The sequence below is a fragment of the Lolium rigidum genome, chromosome 1 (assembly GCF_022539505.1).
Source record: "Lolium rigidum isolate FL_2022 chromosome 1, APGP_CSIRO_Lrig_0.1, whole genome shotgun sequence".
Taxonomy (NCBI): domain Eukaryota; kingdom Viridiplantae; phylum Streptophyta; class Magnoliopsida; order Poales; family Poaceae; genus Lolium; species Lolium rigidum.
Window position 1 is genome coordinate 13000573 of NC_061508.1, and position 21367 is coordinate 13021939.

General features: G+C 46.3%; 1 protein-coding gene and 1 pseudogene across 1 annotated transcript; one reads left to right on the top strand and one right to left on the bottom strand.

Annotated features, from left to right (window-relative positions):
• The first annotated feature begins 10991 nt into the window (after positions 1–10991).
• LOC124704220 (B3 domain-containing protein Os06g0107800-like) lies at positions 10992–11645 on the top strand. The gene has a single exon (XM_047236463.1). The coding sequence runs from the start codon at positions 10992–10994 to the stop codon at positions 11643–11645; it is 654 nt and encodes a 217-aa protein (XP_047092419.1).
• A 725-nt stretch (positions 11646–12370) lies between these two features.
• LOC124704229 lies at positions 12371–15895 on the bottom strand (annotated as a pseudogene).
• Positions 15896–21367: the final 5472 nt, after the last annotated feature.

The following is a 21367-nucleotide window of genomic DNA, read 5'->3' on the forward strand; positions in this document are numbered from 1 at the left end:
GGTCACTTTGCCGTGTGCATACACACGGCAAAGGCGCCACGTGGCGCAAGCCTGTAGACCTGGTATGCTGCTCCGGCGTGCCTGGAGGGAGTTTTGCCGTGCGTGGTGGGGCGTGGCCGCACGGCAAAGTGTGGCCGCACGGCAAATTGTTGCCGCACGGCAAAGGGTGGCCGCACGGCAAAGGATCTGCCGCACGGCAAAGAAAAGCCGCACGGCAACGAAGCGCACGCGCGGCAACGATAGCTCGCACGGCAAAGCGGCTGCCGCACGGCAACGCAACGCGCGCACGGAAAAGCCCTTTGCCGGGCAAGTTGGTCAGGCGCACGGCAATGTTGTCTTTGCCGTCGGGGACAATGCCGTGCAGACGTTGCCGTGCGTCGACGCACGACAAAGCCTTTGCCGTGCAAAATAGGCTCTTTGCCGTGCGATCGGTCGCACGGCAACGCCTGTTTCTCCCGTAGTGTCCCAGGGACGAGCGAGCCGACCAGCAGTTGGACAAGGGGAGGAGTCGGGCTGTAGGCCCAAGACCATACGGTCCAATAGGAAACAGGGAACATGCTGAGTCCATTTCCCTATTTTCATTCCTCTCAATCGATCGAAACCTTTGTCCAAAACCAAGCTTTCACCTCTTTCCATTGCATTTAACCGAAATATAAGATTCTGAGAATTAAAACGAAGAGAAAGGGGTAGGAGAAAGGAGTAAACATTCTCCATCGGATGCCTACTATGGGGCAAAAACATGGTACCATCATCTAGAGTATAATAATAAAGTTTTTCAGGAGGTACTACCAGCAACCAGGGGACAAAAACAATTGAAAACAGCTACAACTTTTGGCTGAAGGAAAGGAGAAGCGAAGCGATCCAGCCTTCACCACGTCACGTCCTTGTAATCATCAGCATTGGGCCCGGACCAGTACACTGGTGGAAAAAGGGGCTTTGGTCGCGGTTGGCAACTGCCATTAGTCGCGGTGGCCCAACCGCGACCAAAGTAGCGCGACTAAAGGCCCCCCTCTTTAGTCGCGGTTCCTTACGAACCGCGACTAAAGGCCCATCCACGTGGGCCGCAGGCGAGCGCCAGGGCGGAGGACCTTTAGTCGCGGTTCTTCTGGCCAACCGCGACTAAAGGCCTCCGCAGGGTTTAGGGTTTAGCCCCCCTCCCCCTAAATCTGGTTTCTTTTTAATTTGTATTATTTTATTTCTTTTGGGTTTTAATTTTGAAGGAGTTTCACATATTCTACGGTACTGTATACATACATGCATATGAATGTACAATTTCAAACAAATTTGAAATTAGAACCAAAAAGAATTCAAGAGTAATATACAATATATATTCAATATCGGATGACCATATACAATATATATTCAATATCGGATGATCATATACAATTTTGAACAAGTTAGTTACAAATTCCGGTGCGTATAAAGATCTACCTCATCGTAATAGTGTTCTCCTCTAGGATCGATGACTTCCCTCGCCAACCATCCAGCTAGTTCCTCTTGAAGTGGTCGGAAGCGAGCTTCGGACTAAGCGTCTTCCGGAGGTTATTCCTCAGGATGTTGTTCTCACACGTCCGGTCCCGCTCATTGCGGTATCTCCGGATCCTCTCACAAACATAGTATCCACATAGATTGGTCCCCGGTGGCTGAGTATCCCCAGTCGTCGGCACCTGCCATTTTAAAATGTAGCTCTTTTTTGAATTCACCGACCTTGGTATCTACGAACCGTCTCCAAACCCTACGAGGCAAAGAAAAGTAAATAAACAAGAGAGTTATTAATTAGTTACTTGATATTAGGAAATGATGAACGAAATAGGCCGATCGATATAGAGCGCAAATGAATGAAAATAATTACTTTTGCATCATTTTTCTCATGTCGCCCCAAAGCGCCGGATCCATATTCAGAGAGTCGTGGACGAGAACTGAGGAGGTCTGAACTTTAATTACCATAAGAATCCAGTGGAACCTGCGGACACGATACATGCACAATCATGCATAACTCATCGATTAGCCACATACCATGCATGGAGTAAACAAAAGAGAATGTGCTCAAGACAGAAACACTCACCCAAAATGGTAAGGAAATATAATATCACTTTTCTCTTGCTGTTTTCTAATAAACCGCCACAGGTCTTCCTCCACGTCGGCGGGGTGGTATTCTAACACATATGAATTAACGATGTGTGGGTCAATGAATCCAACATCATGGATGTTCCTTATTCGCATTTCCCGCTTCTTCATTCTGCATAATATATAGCGTACACAACAAGATAGTTAGGACAATATATATATATATATATTGCGGGCAATGAACGAGATGGGGTAGAAATTAATAAATCACTTACGTAACGTAGCAACCGATGATAGATTTGTCGAGCTCGCGCGAGATTGAACAACTGGAACAATTCACTCAGAGGAATTTGTACCCAGTAACGTTTGAAGTGATGCACATATTTAACTTCCGCATAGATATAGTCTTTGGCGTTTTCATGTTTTATGTAACCCTTGTACCAATTTAGCAGACATTTCATTTGTCGAGGTAGATCCTCTTCTCTGCGCAGGCTCGATGAGAGGGCCATTCTTCACATATGAAAATACTACGTCCTTCATTGGCGCCTCATCAAGGCCTAACACCGCACGAAGAGTGATACCTAAGTCGGCCGCTTGTTTTCTGGCACTTTCTACAGTCAATCCATGTGCTGCCGCAGCTGCTATGATATCGGGGGCATCCGGACCGGCGGCTTGCACTATGAGCGGGGCGATCGATTGTTTACTTTGTTCCCCGAGCTGGGCAACTTCTTTCCCCCTTTCTAATTTTGACTCGGCCTCGTCCTTCAAGGCTTTCTTCTCCGCCAACTCTTTCCTGTTCTTGAACGCGAGTGCTTGCCTACGAAGTTCACGTAAATAGTCGTCGAGCAGATTCTTCGCGGCTTGGGACGGTGTGTTCAAAAATGACTTAGCCCACTGCTTTTCCTTGTCGAATATACCGGCTTGGGCTCGCCCTCTATTTTCTTCCGGACGCTTGCCTTCCATTTCTCTAAATCAGCAGCCGCGCCCGCCTCGACTTCCTCGGCACTACTTTCCCAAGACCTCCTGGGGAGAGGCTTCGGTGATACCTCCGGTACCTTTGTTTTCTTAGGTACGTAAGGGTCCGGGTTAATAACCCAGGACTGCTTCGCTTCTTCGCCGGAGGTGGATTGGGGGCGGTACCGGTGTCCGATCACCCGCCGGACGAGGACCGGGGGCGGCGTCCGCCGACGTGAATGAGGTGTATTAGGTGAAGCACCACCGCCACCGTCACCGCCACCGCCACCGTCACCGCCACCGCCACCGCCACCGTCACCGCCACCGCCACCACCACCACCGTACGGGGGTGGACTTGTTGGCGCCTCGCCCGGAAACTTGATAAATTTCTTCCGCCATAGAATGAACTGGCGCTTGACATCTCCAAGTCTTTTCACCCCTTCGGGTGTAGCAATGTCAATGTCCAGGTCCTCAAACCCTTGGACTATCTCCTCCACCGTCACACGAGCATAGCCATCTTGAATGGGGTTGTTGTGGTGGAGTGCTCCAGTGGTAAAGCACCGCCGATGGCTACCTTCATGGACATGTTCCCGATAGGATAATACGGATGACATGCTTTCATCTCCTTTATATCGTCCACGGGGTAGCGAGGAGGCTCCGGTGCAGTAACTTCGACCACCAGCTGAGGCTCCGGTGCAGTAATTTCGATCGTCGGTGCACCAGCCGGTGAGGCCTCCGTGGAAGCCACGCTGCTTCTTCTCCGCTGCTGGCTTCCGAGATCCATTGGATGATCTTCATGCTGCGCCCGAGCTGCATCTCTTTCGGCGACTAGTACACTCACGGTTTTCTTCATCACATCCATTTCCGTTACCAACTTCGCCACAACATCCGCATCCCGATCCATCTTTCTCTTACGGCTTCCGTAACCGTACGGGTCATCTTTCTCGGGGAACCCTAGTTTCCACGAAATGTCCCCGGGCATGCCTCGTACACGTCCTCCGTGTTCGGGATTCCCGAGGGCTTTTGTCGTGGCGTCGTTCTCTCGTTGAACCTGATCCTCCCCTCTTGAGCATCCCTCATTGCCTCAATAAGGTTTTGGGTGGGTGTAATTATTTTGCCCTGGTAAACACACTCCCCTGTCTCCGGGTTCAGCGATCCCCCATGCCCGTACCACCAGCTTTTGGCCCTTGGGTCCCATCCCTCCGTTTGTGAAGTTTGTGAAGAGAATGGCTCCAAATGGCTAAGTGTTGGCTGCTGGATGGGTATATATAGGGGAGGGGCTTTAGTCCCGGTTGGGCTGGCCAACCGCGACTAAAGGCCTTCGGGCACCTTTAGTCGCGGTTGGGCTGGCCAACCGCGACTAAAGCCCCCACGTGCACCAGCTGGCCACCGTGCGCCCTGGGCCCAGGCCTTTGGTCGCGGTTCGCCACACGAACCGCGACTAAAGACCCCATTAGTCGCGGTTCCTTTACCTTCGCGACTTATGGGGCTTCCCGGAAGCCTGTTTTTCCACCAGTGGTAGCAGCATTTCGGCCAGCAAAGATGGAAGAAGTTGTGAGAAGCAATCGATCAAAACCTAACAATACGTATGCAGCGTTTGTATAAAAACGTTTTTTTTGTTGCAAGCCAAGGTAGGGCGAGCGCCCGATCTCACCCTGCCGTGAGCTTCACCACTCAGAACAGAAAATAGGTTTCCTCATCATCCTGGTGAGGTACCTTTGCCTTCTCTTCTCAAGAACATACGACAGTTCAACAGGTTCCCCATCATGTAGCTTGGATGGATCTCGCCAGGTCAATATCAATGGGTTTAGAACTAAATGCTCCACTTTGATCATCATTGAAACTAGCAGATCCGTGGCACTCCCAGAGAGCAGAATCTGCCACTGCGAAAGTGTATATATAGTTCAACCTCGGAGGAGGTATTTTAGATCATAGGAGCATTTGCATCCATTATGCAAACAAAAAAATTAAAATGTTAAAAAATTCTGACATAAAATTGATGGTGTACATTGTGATATTTTATGTCCGTACTCAAGTTTTCGTGAAAAACAACATTTTCTACGGCATGTACAAAAAAGACAAAAAAATGTCATGTACGTAGTCATGTTGTAGCATCAAAATTTGTCTTTTTTACAGGAGACACAGAAGAAAAAAAATCTGGAAATACGAACATAAAATGTCTAGATGTACATGCCAAATTTATTTTGAAATTTCTTGACACTTCAAAATGTATATTCTCACATAACGGGGTTCATATGTTCCTATGAGCTAAAGTGGATTTCCCGTTCAACCTACCTTATTTTTCTTTACTAATTTTTTTTATTTTGAAAAATCAACTTTCGAGGATTTTAAAAACTAGATCCAAAGCAGTGCGTGCCCTGGCTGCAGTGCAATACCATAAACCACTGCCGACCTGATCTTGGTGACAAGAAACAACTAGTCCCAACGCTCGGTTTTCGGCAGGACAGCGAACCTAGATGATACTAGTTAATTATTTGTAGGAAAAAAAAAATGGACTGCACTGCACACCTAGCACATCCATATCTATAGTTATTAATACCGACAATTAGCAACTTGAGAGTTGAGGAAATAAATTAGTGCAAATACGTGGGGGACATCTCAGATGCATGACCAACTAATTAAACAAGGTCATTCGAGATCAACACAAGTGGTGATGCTTAGTTTAGTCACCTGAAGTTCCATTGGCCAGAATCTCCTGATCAGGAAGCTTTACTTAAGTCATGATTTCACATGTAATACTTACATAGTTGTGCTTGATCAGGGAACAACCTTCGGTTCTGACCAGATCCAACTGAAGTGGAGGTGACCTACTCCACCTTTTCTAGGGTGACATCACCAAGCTAACTAACCGGCTTAATCATTTAGCTCCTAATTGCTTGATTAAAGTACTAACAATGGTTGTAGAAGGAGGATGACAAAGCCTATCTCCACCACAAACTCACATATAAAAATTTGCAAAAAAAATGTCAATGGCAAAAATATAATGTCGTGTTGAATTATGCAAGCTAGCAGTACTTTTTCTGGCCTATCGTTGCACCAATAACTATTTCATTTGCACTTGGTACGTACTAATAATATTAGAAGTACTATAGCATGTCTTGTACTGTTTACCCTACGACTTGTATGCCCTTTCTGCCGGTTCTCCAGCTTGCAGCCCATCCAGTTATATAACACTAATTGATCACTGCGAACCCCTTTAGTTCAAACGAAATATCATAAGAATTTTGGAAAATTCAATTTCTTAGCATTTCCTCTTTGTCTTGCATATCTTCTTTGATATGTAAGATTAGAAGCCATAGGGATTCTTTGGAAAGACATGTTTTTCATTAGTTTAAGCTCATGAAAATTTTCTCATTGCTTTAGTGAGAAGTATGACATATATCTAATCCTTTGGAAGAATTCATGTTTGTATCTATGGAATTCATCCACTTTGATATTCCTACGTCATTGAAATCATACCAACCAGAGGGCCTGTCATGTGTGTATTGTCCGTAACAAAGACTTTTCTTCCAAATGCGACAAATCCGATTGGCGTGTGATCTCCTATTCCGTTCCTCATTTGTCTCAAGGGTTTATCATACATATCTACAGATGTTAATTGTCTATCCATGCACATTTGTCGCATCGTTGGCTTCACTACTTAGTCTAGCTTGACTAAGGACCTTTTCTTTCGATTTTCACCTAACTACCGCGTTCACTTAATTATATTAACTTCATTCTTTTATGTTTTCTTCCGTAACTTTTTTGTTAAGGCGATCTGAAGTCCATGGAGATTACCTATTGTGTGGGGATGAATCCAAAACTAAAGTTGTCGCAATCTAAAGTTCATGATCCAGGAGAGAAGCAAGCAAAGCGTGACCTTGATCATTTCACTAGTACATAACTGATTATTAATAGTAAGAGCATGTCTGCATACTCGGGGTTTGTACTAGTGATTGGCGTCGATGCCATGTCGATGTATCATTCGGTTGGTGGCTATCGGTACTACTACTGTGACTGCATGTATGTGCGCTTGTGGTTATGCTAGTTGTTGACTAAGTACGTGATGGTCCCCGAATTGATGCATATCCACCATTCCTACTCATCAACTTTATATTAGTTTAATCTACACCGTTATTGTTCTAATACTTGGTTATACTATAATAATAGATATAAGATTAAGTTGTTGTTTTTTTATTTTCGAAAAGAACAACATGAGTTTAAGCTAGCCCAACTCAACAATCTTGTAACGTAAAATAGCCGCGAGTACCCAACCCGGGCGCGGGGAGGGGGCGGGGTGCAACAAAGTTCCATACGAACACAGTCATGCTCGCGGGTGTTGTGTACTAGCAAATGATGTGTCGCTGAGGAAGCTTGTTAGAATGCTTAGATCCAAAACCCACACGAATTGAGCCGATGAGCACTTCAGTGTTTTGTGTTATAGCTTTTCTTTCCTGCCTTCCCTTCTTCCTTTTGTTGATCCAAAATGTAAGCTTCTCACAAGAATGACAGAAACACAATGATTGATCTAATCATACAATCCCACAAGGACAATATGTGCACTTAGTAACTTGTATCCCACACAAAAGGATAACACATAATGAAAATTCAACCAGATAGAACATAAGGGGAAAAACTAAAAGTAGCTAAGAGACGTGACAAGGTTTATCTCTAACAAAGCATGCCTTAGAATGTATTAGGCGGAAATGGAAAAATGAAAGAACCACTTGCACTACCATGGTACAAAACTAGATCACATCGAGGGCGGGAAAGGATCGTTGGGGACTAGAGAGAAGATAGCCCGACAGGTAGGCACCATAGGGAAACAAACCATGGGAAGTCAAGGCCATGATCTAAGCATCAACATGTCATGACTAGAAGGTGGGACAGTCGAGAACCCTCTCTTTAGTTAAAGAATCTCGAGGAAGCTAGATGGCAGAGGGAGAGCACTAAAATCAGAGGCATTCTTCATCATAAAAAGTCCATGCAAATAAAGTCCAACCTTGTCTACAATTACAAGAGATTGAAGTATACAGTAACATGATTGGAATGTTAACAGTTGCATCCTAGAACAGGTCTAGGGAGGCTCACATCAACCATATAAGGGGCCAACATGTATCCCTACACTCTTTCACCCCATCCAGCCCACGACGTACCACGAGACGAGGTCCACCCCAACAACTCCACCGACCTAATATACCGTACTACATCCGAGTTCTGGCGACTATACAAGGAAGATCACGATGCCAATTTGATGCGCAAAATAGACACTACATCAGGTATGCCATGGAGAATCCTACCATAGACGCCTATACATACTAAATACCATGATGTCAAGATCTCTTGGAGTCTTCCTAAAGCCCTTGAAGCTTTAGCTTACGTACGTAGGCATAAATACAATAACTACATCTAATCTCATTGAGTCCTTCTATAAACTAGAAGGGTTTGTTCTTGTAATTGTACTTGTGATCCACTACATGTTAGCCCGAGCATCTACCGAATGTTTGTTTCAATCTTCTAAAGTGTTATTATCGCCAAATCATGAAACAACCCTTCGTCACACACACAACGACTGCATCCCCCAATCATATAAAGAATCAGCTATTTCAGAGGTTGGAGTGCTTAAAACCCACTCCAGCTGACTTTCCAAAACAATGTAGAGGATCATGTAAAACCAACCCTCTAACCACAAATCTAGGGAGCATAAAAACATTTTTACATGATCAAATGCTCATGTTTATTGTTTAGGTGAACTATTTTCCCATAAATGGTGTGGTGGGATGCACGCTCCGTTGTGACGAGGCAGGTGCCGTTGGTGCTACTGCAGCGTCGAGGCGGTATGCGCTCGAGGCAGGGATTTGTGGCATAACGAATAAAGCAAGCAGTTGGAAAAAATTAAAAAGAATGAAATGATAACTTGCAGACATTGGTCCCCACATGCTAGAAAATGAGAGGTGACAGTTTAGGGTGATCAAATTGACACAACACCTGTGTGAAAAAACCACTTGAGAGGCTTCTTTTTAGGAAATCCGCTAGAGCATGGTTTGATATTAGTTGAACCAATACTAGTTGATCGTGTGAAACAAATAGATTCAATGGACATCCGTAAGACAAGATTGAGAGAGACCATTTAAAGGAAAATGTTAGTTTTGGAACCGGTTGAAGTTAATTACAGAAAGATAGATAACATAGTACTACTAATTTACTAGAAATTGTTTGTGTTGCACTTACCTACATGCAAATTAAACAAGATTTGGTAGCTGCAGTTGCTTGTGCATGCCATGCCAAGTACCACAAATGGTTGCCGACCTTGGTTAGAACAAACAATGAATAATGCTTGCTGCTCCAAATTAAAAGCGGTTCTCGGCAGGTTAGGGACCTGAATGATACTGCAAAATAATACTAAATAATTTTTGAGAACCCGCTAGCTGCGCGTCATTGTATTAAGTTCAAACGCAGACCAATATATTCGAAACAACGTTGAATGCAACCACAGAACACTCAACACAAAGGAAGATACCACCGCCTGACATCTCTAAGGATGTGCAGGCTACTAATAATGTTGCTGCAAATGCAGTGCACTACTACGAACCTAACGCCCCTAGCTACCTACCTACATAGAACGCTGGATTGAGGCGTGAATATTGAGACCGTCAATTTGGCCCTTGAGAGTTGTGTTGAGCTTAGACAAGTTGAAAGTTTAAGCTCATAGAGGTCACATATATATGTCCAATTGGATCACTGGAGAGCAACCGAGTGGTGATGCTTAATTTAGTCACCTAACGCTTCATTGGCCAGGAAACATAATTTACTTAGCAACCCTACATAATGAATTGTGGTCGACTACTAGGGAAGAACCTTTGGGTGTGACCAGGTCAGGTAAAGTGCAGGTGACCAAAACACGTTTTGAAGGATGACATCATCGACACTGCAAAGTAGTACTCCATCCAATTGTTTGATTAAACATGGTTAATATAGGAACGCTTTGTTAATTTGGGATAGGACCAAGATGGACGACAAGCTCACCACCACTGCACAAACCTAGATTACATCTAAATTGCCTCTCCTGGCCTAGTTGCATCCAAATTTAGAGTAGTCAAAATTTGCACCGGGTATACCAACCCAATAATAGTACACCAGCTTGCATCCCATCTAATTATTTATATTAACCTTAATTAATCAACTTATGAAATCAATCTTTATGTCTCTCTACTACATATTTAGCTCAGAATATTATACCTGGCATCCAGTCATGCCCGTGCCCAATTGTTAATTACATGTGTGCACCTTGCGTTACAAAGACTTTTCTTCAAGTTTGAGTAGAAGTTGACTTCCCAAATTATTTCATATTACCTCATTTGTCTTGAGCTTATCAACTGGCTCTAATGCATCTGCAAATGGAAATTATCTATCCGTGCATATCTGTCACATCCATCTGTTTCTTCGCATGACTTGTCCTCACATGATTTGTTCAACTTTTTTAGAAACACAGGGCTCCACACCCGAGTTCCATTTCTGAAACCAACGTCTTTTATGATTTGTTCAACTTGACCGTGAAGTCGTGAATTGTTCTTTTTTCACAAATTACCGCGTTGATACTTACAGCTCTATTGTGTTTACTGCAAGTAATGGAAAGTTGATGTTATGTTGAACGCCTCATGGTTTCACATGCACCTGCTTCCAAGGTAACACGTCGGCCAAATTAGGTGTGACAAGTCACACATGCATGCAAGACGATGATCAGATCATGAATGTGGGCCGTCCGATCTACAGCAAGAATCAAGCTATGGCTGAGATTGAGCCAACGGGATATGGAACAGTACCAGTACACCGGGCATCGAAAGTCAAGGCCTCGACGACATGGCGCGAAATTCACCGATCGTGTATAAAACTATAAATAGATGTACATATCTAACGTGATCGGAACAGAGATTCAGAAAAGATCGTCTTATCGAGCTGCAAATCCAACAATGGCGTTGACTGCGGCGCTGCGGGAGAGCAGGGGAGCGGAGCAAAGCCAAGGAGTAGTCAAGCTGGAGCGCGGTAATGGCGGCGAGGAGAGGAGGCGGGAGCACATGTTCGACAAGGTGGTGACGCCCAGCGACGTGGGGAAGCTGAACCGGCTGGTGGTGCCCAAGCACTTCGCCGAGCGGCACTTCCTGCCTCGGCTGCTCGGAGGTGGCCCGGCGGCGAGGCTCGCCGGCGCCGTGCTGCGGTTCGAGGACGGGCGCGGCGGCGGCAAGGCGTGGGCCTTCCGCTTCTCCTACTGGAGCAGCAGCCAGAGCTACGTCATGACCAAGGGCTGGAGCGCCTTCGTCCGCGACCGCCGCCTAGCCGCCGGCGATACCGTCTCCTTCTACCACGCGGGCGCCCGACTCTTCATCGACTGCCGGCGGCGCGGCGCCCGAGTAGCATTGGCGCCGGCCACGCCCGTCTTACCGGCTCCTTCACGAATCTTGGTCACGTCGACGCCAGGGTCTTGGTCGACGCCCTGTTCGACTTCGGGCGACGTCGGGGCGCCGGCGCCGCGGGGGCGGTGCTTCCGGCTGTTCGGCGTGGATCTCGTGCTTGCCGGCGCCGAGCCGCCACTGTCTACGGATTTGCAGCTAGCTCTGATGAGATGATCCTCTACTTGATAGTAATTCTGATTGTATAAACCGAGGTGCATTTCTGTTTAGATCATCCCAGCAAGAAGGGGATTAAATCATGTAGAGTTTGACGACCTTCAGTTAACAAATTGCTGATTCCGAATTTGTATTTCCTCATTCTTTTTTAGGATTTCTCCCCAGTTCTGTAGCAGTAACGAAATCAAGAGTTCGTACAGGAAATGAAGCAACTCCTGAAAGAACGTCGTTCTGCAGATTAAGGAAAACAAAAAGGAAACGTACGGGCCAAAGTTTTTCCTGAACACCCGACGACCAACATAACATGGACGATCAGGAAACAAACTATAGTTTCTCCTACTATATACTGTAGCTCACAAGCTACAACCAAATGAGATTCTCAAACCACCGAGCTTCAGCCTAGGATCGAGCGCCATACTTGTTCGAGTGGATGGATCAGATCACCACATATATCGAATATTCGAATCACTCTCCTCCGGGTGATCATTAATTGACTTCTTTCCTTAGCCCTTAGGTGTAGGATTATTGTTTCTTCATTCATAGTTTCATACACTCGCATAATCATGTACGGATAGGACAGATGGTAAAGTTCAGTTGATTCTGAAAGAAATTTAGTTTAGCTATCCCTCGCTAATTCAGTACTGTAACTAAACTCAAGCGTATATAATCTCAATTCTCTAGTTTTTTAGCTGAATTATTATTTTCTTGCTCGGTCAAAGCTCGCGCTAGGCAATGCGTTCGTCGTCTTCAAGCGGTCCCTCCAGCTCCTTGGCAGCGGCGAGCTCCTTGCCTTTGCCCCAGAGGAAGGCGTAGAGCCCCAACACGACGAGCGCCGCCCCGAGCACGCCGCCAAGGTAGACCTCGGTGCCGAGCACGAGGGCGTCGACCACGGTGGTTGCCACCAGCGAGAGCGAGTTGAACATGGGCGGGTACACGGGCCCGCGGCGAGCCACCGCCCAGGACACGATCACGAACGTCACCCCCGTGTTGAACACCCCGGAGTAGACCACCGTGGCCAGCTGCATGTCCCACCGCAGCCTCCATGTCTCCGATGTCAATCCTCCGCCGGTGCTGGTGAGGGCGGCCACTACGGCGGCCGCGATGGCGGACTGGACGCTGCCGGTGACGCAGGTCAGGGTCGTGGTCCAGTACCGCGACGGGAACACGACGGCGACTCTGGCCTGGACAACGAACCAGAGCGCGTAGCTCACGCAGCTGCCGACCAGGAACAGCGTGCCGACGACCATGTTCTGGCCGCCATGGACGACGGAGGTGACAGCTTTGGCGGCGTGGGAGTGGAATACCCGCAGGTGCGGGAGGCGGAGGTGGGTGCCCTTGCAGAAGCTGACGACCATGGTGCCGGCGACGCCCGCGGCGGCGCCAAGGAGCTTGGTCCTACCCGGCCAGCCGGCGAGGGAGAGGCGCTCGGCCCGAAGCGCGACGGCGATGAGGAATGTGGCGACCGGGATGAGGTTGAGGAAGTCGACGGCGTAGGCGGCGCTGGTGGCGCGCAGGCCGCAGTAGTAGAGCCCCATCGCCAGCAGAACTCTGCACCATGCAGCGCATTTGCACGTAGCACACACGGACAGGCACCATGTTTGAGGAATTTAGACGATCAACCAGCTGTGAAAAATTTAAATGCTTTGGTTCTAGGTTGCGATGCGAACCCTAACGTGGCGTTGATGAAGATCCAGCCCAGCACCGCCAGGTTCAGTTTCTTCCAGAGTGCCCTGTAGTAATCAGCATGCAGGAACAAATGTAAGAAGAGATGTTGTTGTGTTTGGGTGCAGAGAAATGACCGAATTAAGAAAGATATGAGGTTGCATGCATTTTTTTTTAATAATAAGCGCTTTATTATTCTTTAGAAGTAATTTCACCCGACCTCTACATAGCTAAGATGCACTCATATGAGGTTGCATGCATGGAAATGGATGCATGAGAGACACAATGTTGTTTCCAAACAGAATTAACTTGGTAGAAATTCTTTTGGAATGTTGTTGTGTTTTTTGTTTCGCTTGTGGTTCATGTAAGCACCTAGCTCACAAGTTTTGGTTTGGAATTGCAATTTTGGAAATATTTTGTCCGGTGCTGGAAATAACTAAAATCAAGTGAATTTCAGCTATTCCGGCACTCATTTCGGCCAACATGCTGAATTTTCCCTCGACATTCATTTAAATATATTTTAGAAATTGAATTAATGTATAGTACTGTAATATTTTGAAAGAAAGTTAATTATTCTGGGGTCTACTCAAAAATTCAGTGAATTCCGATGAAATTGCATGGAAAATGACTTCCTTCGCCTGATAATAATAAAAAATAAATTAGACCACCGGGGAGAGAGACCAGAGTTATTTTCATTAAGCAGAATGGAACATGACCGAAATTGCAAGTAGAAGCACTTACATTTGGGTGGGTGAGAAAGCATCAGCCGAGAGGTCATATTCGGATACGAACAAACCGTAGAGACACGACTGAGTATTTGGTAGGTGTACAATTTCCAAATTGACACACAGAGTTCAGTGCAGTTGCAGCGTGTAAGTCTGTGCCCGATCTGGATTAGCACAAATGGAGATCGATCGAGACAGCATACATGGCCAGATCGGCCAGCGTATAGCTGGCAAACTGCATGCGTGTCTAGTGTCTAGTGCAGTCACAAAACTAACTGTCAAAGAAAAAGAAAAAGACAACACCGATAGCTTGATGATGTAGTACAAGGTTTCCATTTGCGGTTGAATGCTTATCTGGTACTACGTGCCACGTGGCAAACGTCGGCCAGATCCTCTACTAGCCTAGGTGCTCGCATGCATGTCTACTGCTGCTGTCAGTAAACATGAGAACTACTCCCTCCCTCAGTTTCAAAGTAAGTTTGACAGAGTTGTCTAGATTCGTGTCGTTTAGATACATATACGATCTACAGTAGAGTACAACGTCTTTGGTTGCTGATTAAAAGAGGGATGGGATGGGACGATCCCTCTTTTGCTTATGTTTGGTTGTAATTGAGATGGATCGTACTATCCACTTGTATGGAATATTTCCTCAAAAAAGGATTAACTGATCCGGTAAAATCGGCCGAACCTCCTCAGCCATGTTTTGCTAATCGGTGGACCTCTGACTATTCTTCTCTCCTCATTCCTCGTATTCCCCGTCACTCTTTCAAAAAAAAAATTCCCATTGCCAGCCGCTTTCCATCCCATCCCTCAGATTGTACCAACCAAACAAAATGTGGGATCAGCATAATGCCCATCCCATCCACAAAATGTAGACCATCCCATCCCATCCACATTAGTACATCAACCAAACGCAGCCTCAGGTCCAAGACTAAGCTATTCTTAAATCCAGTGCCCTAATCCTTTCGAACAAAACCTAAAAGCTAGAAAGACTTAATCTCCGCTAGTACACTTTTCAATCTTGAGATCCAAGAAACAGGAGAATTGCATGAGTTCGTTCTGGGTGAATCACCAGAAGCTGGATAGAAGCATAGGCAGAGAGAGATGGGTGTACAAATGTATATCCATTATTTTTTGACAAAAGCTTGTATATCTGTGTCTAATTTTCATGTAGAGCAATAAACATCAAGTTAGGAGAAATATAAGTAAAAAAGCTGTGACTTTCAGTCTGCTCTATAAACCAATTATTCATAGGCTGACTCCGCCAATGATGAAGTACCCAAACTGAGACGTAAATCTGCCATACTCATTTTGAAACAGAGGAACTACTAGGGTACTACCGGTATATGAAAAGCAAGAGGAATCGCTCGTCACTGGACTTTGTCGGTCGATCGCCGTTCGTGTTTTTCGTCGCAACAAATTGACGAGTGAATTGTTCATTTCGTATACGTACGTGTGTCAGTCTATCTGCGTACGTGTGCGCCTATGCTGTTGGACTGTCTACGCATGGCGTACGTCTGGTAGCGAAGTACTCTGGGACCTAGCTAAGAACAAAATTATGTTCCTGCATACGGACGCGGCGAAAATCCACTTGCGCGTACGTACGTACCTCTCGAAGACGAGGGCGAGGGGCGCGACGGCGGCGGCGGCGACGAGGTTGCGGTAGACGAGGAGGACCAGCGGGTGCATGCCGGCGTTGAGAGCCACCTTCGACATCACCATCGTCACCACCGTGAACACCTGCACCAGCACCATCCCGGCCGGCAGCGCCACCCACTCCGCCCTCCTCCTCCTCTTCCCCGCGTCCCTCGCCGCCTCCGTGGCCACGGCCGCCGCTTCCATGTCGCCGCCGCCTCCCGCCATGACCGGCCCGCCGGACTAGTTAGTGTGCGTGAGCTTTCCTAATCCTGGGACGCGAGCCGAGCTAACGCCGGGAGAGGAGGCCGCAATATATAGCCGGAAACGAACAATGGCACTGCCGGGGGCTGGCCGCTGGCGGTCGCCTTGCGTTGCGTGTGGTTAGTTAGCTCCTGGTTACTGTATGTTTTCCATTGCATACGCAAATGCATTAATGCCTCACAATTCGATCTAGGGTACTACTACCTACTCTGGGGAAAAATCGATCAAGAAATAGAAAAAAAAACTGAAATATTCGGCAGTATATATAATGACCACAAGGTCGATCCTGCTTCAAACGATCAAGAAAATATTTGGAATGTCTTGAAAAAAAAGAGGCAATAAGTTTTCTTTTCTTAAGAATATACTCTCTCCGTTCAAAAATACTCTGCATTCTAGACCTAAATTTGTTCTGGAAAAAGTTAAGTACATTCTAGCTTTTAGTCAACAAGAATACGGAAACCAAATGGTCCTCTTTTATCTATTGGATGTCACTATTATCAATGTAGCTTGAATCGGTTGTTTACCAATGTAAATAGTACTAATAAATGCACTACTAATTTGTCTGATTTTTTCTAGTACAATGTAGAGTAAAAGAGAACGGGGAAGTATATCTTTGAATTAAGTGGCATGGTCAATACATCTATAATATCTATAAAGTTGATCTCCACTAAGAGTATTTAATGTTTGCAAGCTGCATCCACAATAAGCCTCACCTGAAATATTCAGAGCCATTTGATCAAGTATTAACGCAGTGGATTTCCTGCAGGATCAGCTTTCAATACGCTACCATGCGCAACTAACCAGTTCGAGAAACCAAAAGACCTCTTTCTCTTCCCTCCTTCATCTCCCCAGTCTAGCTAGAATGGGAGTATCATAAATAGTATCATGCATGCCATGTTGACAAAAATATGATGTGGCGCATCAATTAATGAGATGAGAGATGGAAGTGGTATCATAATATGATACCGTATCATAGCACGTAAAACTAGAAAACTTAATGACAAACACATCTAGTACACACATTTGCATTGAAATTCTACAAAACATTAAATATGATGATACTATTTTATGATATTATGCATTATGGGGTTAGTATCATAAACTAGTATCATGTGCATGATACTAGTGTATGATACTTCCAATTGTGACTAGACTAAATAGAAACCCCAGCCGTCTCATCTTCCTCCACTCATGATGTCAGCCATAGAATTGTCTGTGGCATCCATGCGGGCAGATTGCGGAAAGAAATTCGTGGAGGTAGTTAAAGGCACATACGTGCCGATAAATACCTTCCTCCCAGCAAGAATCCTCCTGGCCACCGGCGCGGCCTTAATCAACATTGCCTCTGTAAAATCTGATTCAATTGGTAACCCTCCCCACCTCCGTCTCTTCAGGAATCAGATTCAGTCTTGTCAGCCAGTCGTCGGGGATCTGATCTCCTCTGTATGTGCATCACTTCAGGTGCGGCTATTTGCTACCCAGTCTCACCATGCTAAACGTCTGACAGAACCAATGACCAAGCACTCCTCTTGCCTAATACTCCTATATATCTCGCTGCTCTGCTTTTCAGCACAAATGCCATGCGCGGGTTGTAATCTAATGCACGAAAGATTAGAAAGCAGATGCACCAAACAGTGGCGATCCATGATCTAGGAGGTCAGCTTCTAGCATGAGTTAGAGTTGATGTTGCACTACAAGGGCTACAAGGTCCTAATTCATGTCATGTGGTATTGTGGTGCCCTACATGTGCCATGGGTTTCAACCGGTACACACAATACATGTAGTGGTCATGAAAGTGCATTTCTGTCGGTTTCCATACTGGTAATGATGCGGGGACTTGGCCCGATCTTTCACGGTGCACCTCCTTGATCCATAGGATCCGATAAGTCTCCCAACCACGTGTGCAATACACGCAGCCTGAAGATGGGGAACGCCAATCCGGCGAGCAACTCGACGAAGAACGCCGAACCTCTTGCAGAATAGACACGCCAAGCTCGATAACCCTCGACAGTTCGAGGACCTTCTGGCACGCATGATCACCCTTGACAGATTCAAGAACTCTCACACCTTTATTGATAGATAACTGGACGAACGTCCGAGACGCCGTCACACACGCCGATCCCATAGGAACGGTGATAACTGGAACTCAAGGTTCTACATATTCTGGATTCAATCTAATCTCCCAAAACCCTAGCCGCCCCACCTCCTTATATGAGGGGGAGGTGGCCAGCCAGCCCCTATTGGGCTGGGGCGCCCACTTATGGGCCTAACCCTAATTCGACTTGGACAGGCCCAAGTCAAATAGACACTACTAAAACCCTAATTTGGCCCACCACATGACATGGCTACATTATTATTTCCTAATAACAAGACTATGATAAAATACTGGTACAACCTTAGACTTAATCATCATATCAATGGCTGTCCTAGTGTACCAGGCCTGGATATCCTTATCATCCTCCCCTTCTTCAAGAAGCGTTGTCCCCAACGCGTGTGGGTCCGCTAGAAAAAGGGTGACGTCAGATAAGTAACATCGCCGGTCTTCATCCTCAAGCCTCGCCAGTCTTCCACACCTCATCCTCCCTCTCGACTAGCTTGTCTTGACCTTGGCGCCCCTTTGGTCTTCGACGCCATCAGCCTGATTGAAGACACAAGCATCCTCCCAAATGCAACTGAAGTGCACCATACTTATCACCCAAAACAAACAGAACAAACTCCTGTCCGCCATGGATCCAAATAAGCTGAACACACCCGAGTACGCACTCTCTTGGATCACCAATGTCTTCCTCATTTGAAGAAATTTTTTCATACACTCCATGATGAACAAGCAACAGCAGCAGGAAACAGCCAAAAACAGACTCACGGCAGAAAATTCCTGTCGCGGCAGAGAAACTGGCAGAAATCCTGCCGCGGCAGAGAAAACTGTCAAAATTTTGGGAAGGCCGGCAGTGCCGGGGTGTTGAGGCCGGCAGTGCCGGTGTGGCCGGCAGTGCCGGGTTGTCAAGGCCGGCAGTGCCGGTCTCCTGACGGATCTGACCTTCTTCCTCGCGATTTTTCCTGCCGCGGCAGAGAATTCTGGCAAACTCCTGTCGTGGCAGAGAATCTGCAGCACTACTCCTTCCTCTCCCTTGCTTCCGCCTCCTCCTCCGCATGAACGAAGGCTTCCTCGATATTCACCAATAGTATGGCGGCGACGTACCCAATGGTATCCACTCCAAATCGAGAAAAACAATGGCGAACAACAAACAAACCGCACCGTGATCAACCTAGCGCTCTGATACCAAGATGATACGGGGTTTTGGCCCGATCTTTCACGGTGCACCTCCTTGATCCATAGGATCCGATAAGTCTCCCAACAACGTGTGCAATACACGCAGCCTGAAGATGGGGAACGCCAATCCGGCGAGCAACTCGACGAAGAACGCCGAACCTCTTGCAGAATAGACACGCCAAGCTCGATAACCCTCGACAGTTCGAGGACCTTCTGGCACGCATGATCACCCTTGACAGATTCAAGAACTCTCACACCTTTATTGATAGATAACTGGACGAACGTCCGAGACGCCGTCACACACGCCGATCCCATAGGAACGGTGATAAGCTGGAACTCAAGGTTCTACATATTCTGGATTCAATCTAATCTCCCAAAACCCTAGCCGCCCCACCTCCTTATATGAGGGGGAGGTGGCCAGCCAGCCCCTATTGGGCTGGGGCGCCCACTTATGGGCCTAACCCTAATTCGACTTGGACAGGCCCAAGTCAAATAGACACTACTAAAACCCTAATTTGGCCCACCACATGACCTGGCTACATTATTATTTCCTAATAACAAGACTATGATAAAATACTGGTACAACCTTAGACTTAATCATCATATCAATGGCTGTCCTAGTGTACCAGGCCTGGATATCCTCATCAGGTAATCTTCGTGAGCTAGCTGCTCTGATGCTAATGCAAGCTGGATGATGTGGTCATATGTACCAAAAATTCATTTTTTATTTGTTCTCTTTTTCAAAATAATTTTCCCCACTTTGGCCTTATCCTGCAAACTAGGTATAATCGTTGGGATGATGTCTGAATAATACTGCACTTTGATTGGCCACAAATTCACATATTGTATGCAAGATTGGTCTTCCAAATATTTCATTATAAGACGTGAAATTTCAGTCATTAGAAGGAGTACAATTTTGGCAGTGTATATCAAAATTTTTTTGCTACATAACTACTTTGCTTAGATAGCATCCCCGGGTATTTTATAACTGTCTTCACTCATCTTCCTTATGTAGGACACTTAAAACCATTTGTGAAAGGTATCATTTGTTTGATGATTAAGGATAATTGTTCCACCTAAATGAATATTGCATTTTATATATGTTAAGTAGTTTGTAAGAAAAATCTCATCTATAGTGTACTCTTAAGACTTTCTTCCAGATTCCCGCAGCAACGCGCGAGGAATTCACCTAGTTTTCAAATCAGAGCCACTCCACTTGGGTGGTTGGGGGCAATGGGACATGGCATCTTGCTTAGCGTCCACCTTAAAATCAATCATCACACGCCTTCCCCTTCTATATAGACTTAGTTTTTTTTTGCTTTTGAACCAACCGTCTCACACTAGTAGAAAACAGGACTTTTGTCAGGCTGCTTTAGTCTAGTCGTAGTCTAGACCGGGACTAAATGTCTGGCCACGTCGACCCGAATCCGCTCACGTGTACGGCACCCTTTGGTCCCGGGTCATTAGAACCTTTTGTCCCGGTTTGAGACACAAACCGGGACTAAAGGGGTCTGCAGCCATGTGCTCCCCCTCAAACCGGGACAAATGGGTTGGCCCTATATATATGGCAGCCCCCTCTCCCCTTCTCTCTTGTTTTTTCCCCGGTGGGAGGAGTGTGGGTTTGTGCTAGTTTTTTTATTCGTATGCACTAGAGGTATTTGTTGAAATGTGTGTTAGAGTGATGCCACCATATGTCACAGAAGACAAACATGATATAAGGTGCCCGAACCACACTTAAGCTTCCTCCTCCTAATTTCCACTTGTTCTCAAAGGTTAGCAACTATTTTCTCGTTTAGACCGTGCGGTACTAATTTTAGGATCGTGATTGTGTTTGATATAGTTGTATGATGCAGATGAGCCATCCATTGATGTATGCATCCACCGCCAAGACAACACCTGAAATACAGACTCTCCAAAAACGTCGCCTCCAAGAAGGGAATAGTACTCTAACACCATCGTCGCCCGATCACCGATCTTAGGTTTTCACCCTGAAGATAGTCCCCGCTCTCAAAACAATGCCTCCAACAAGGTCATTGCCAGGCACAACCAGTTAAGGCCAGACCTTGGGTTTTCACCCTGAAAGGTAGGACTCTGAACTTCACCTGTGTTGTCGCCCCCACTTTCATACCACTGCTGTGAAGTCTGGAACACCAAGCAAGTCCCTC

Coding starts and splice junctions, on each gene's coding strand:
- LOC124704220 (XM_047236463.1), top strand. CDS start 10,992: ATGGCGTTGACTGCGGCGCTGCGGGAGAGCAGGGGAGCGGAGCAAAGC.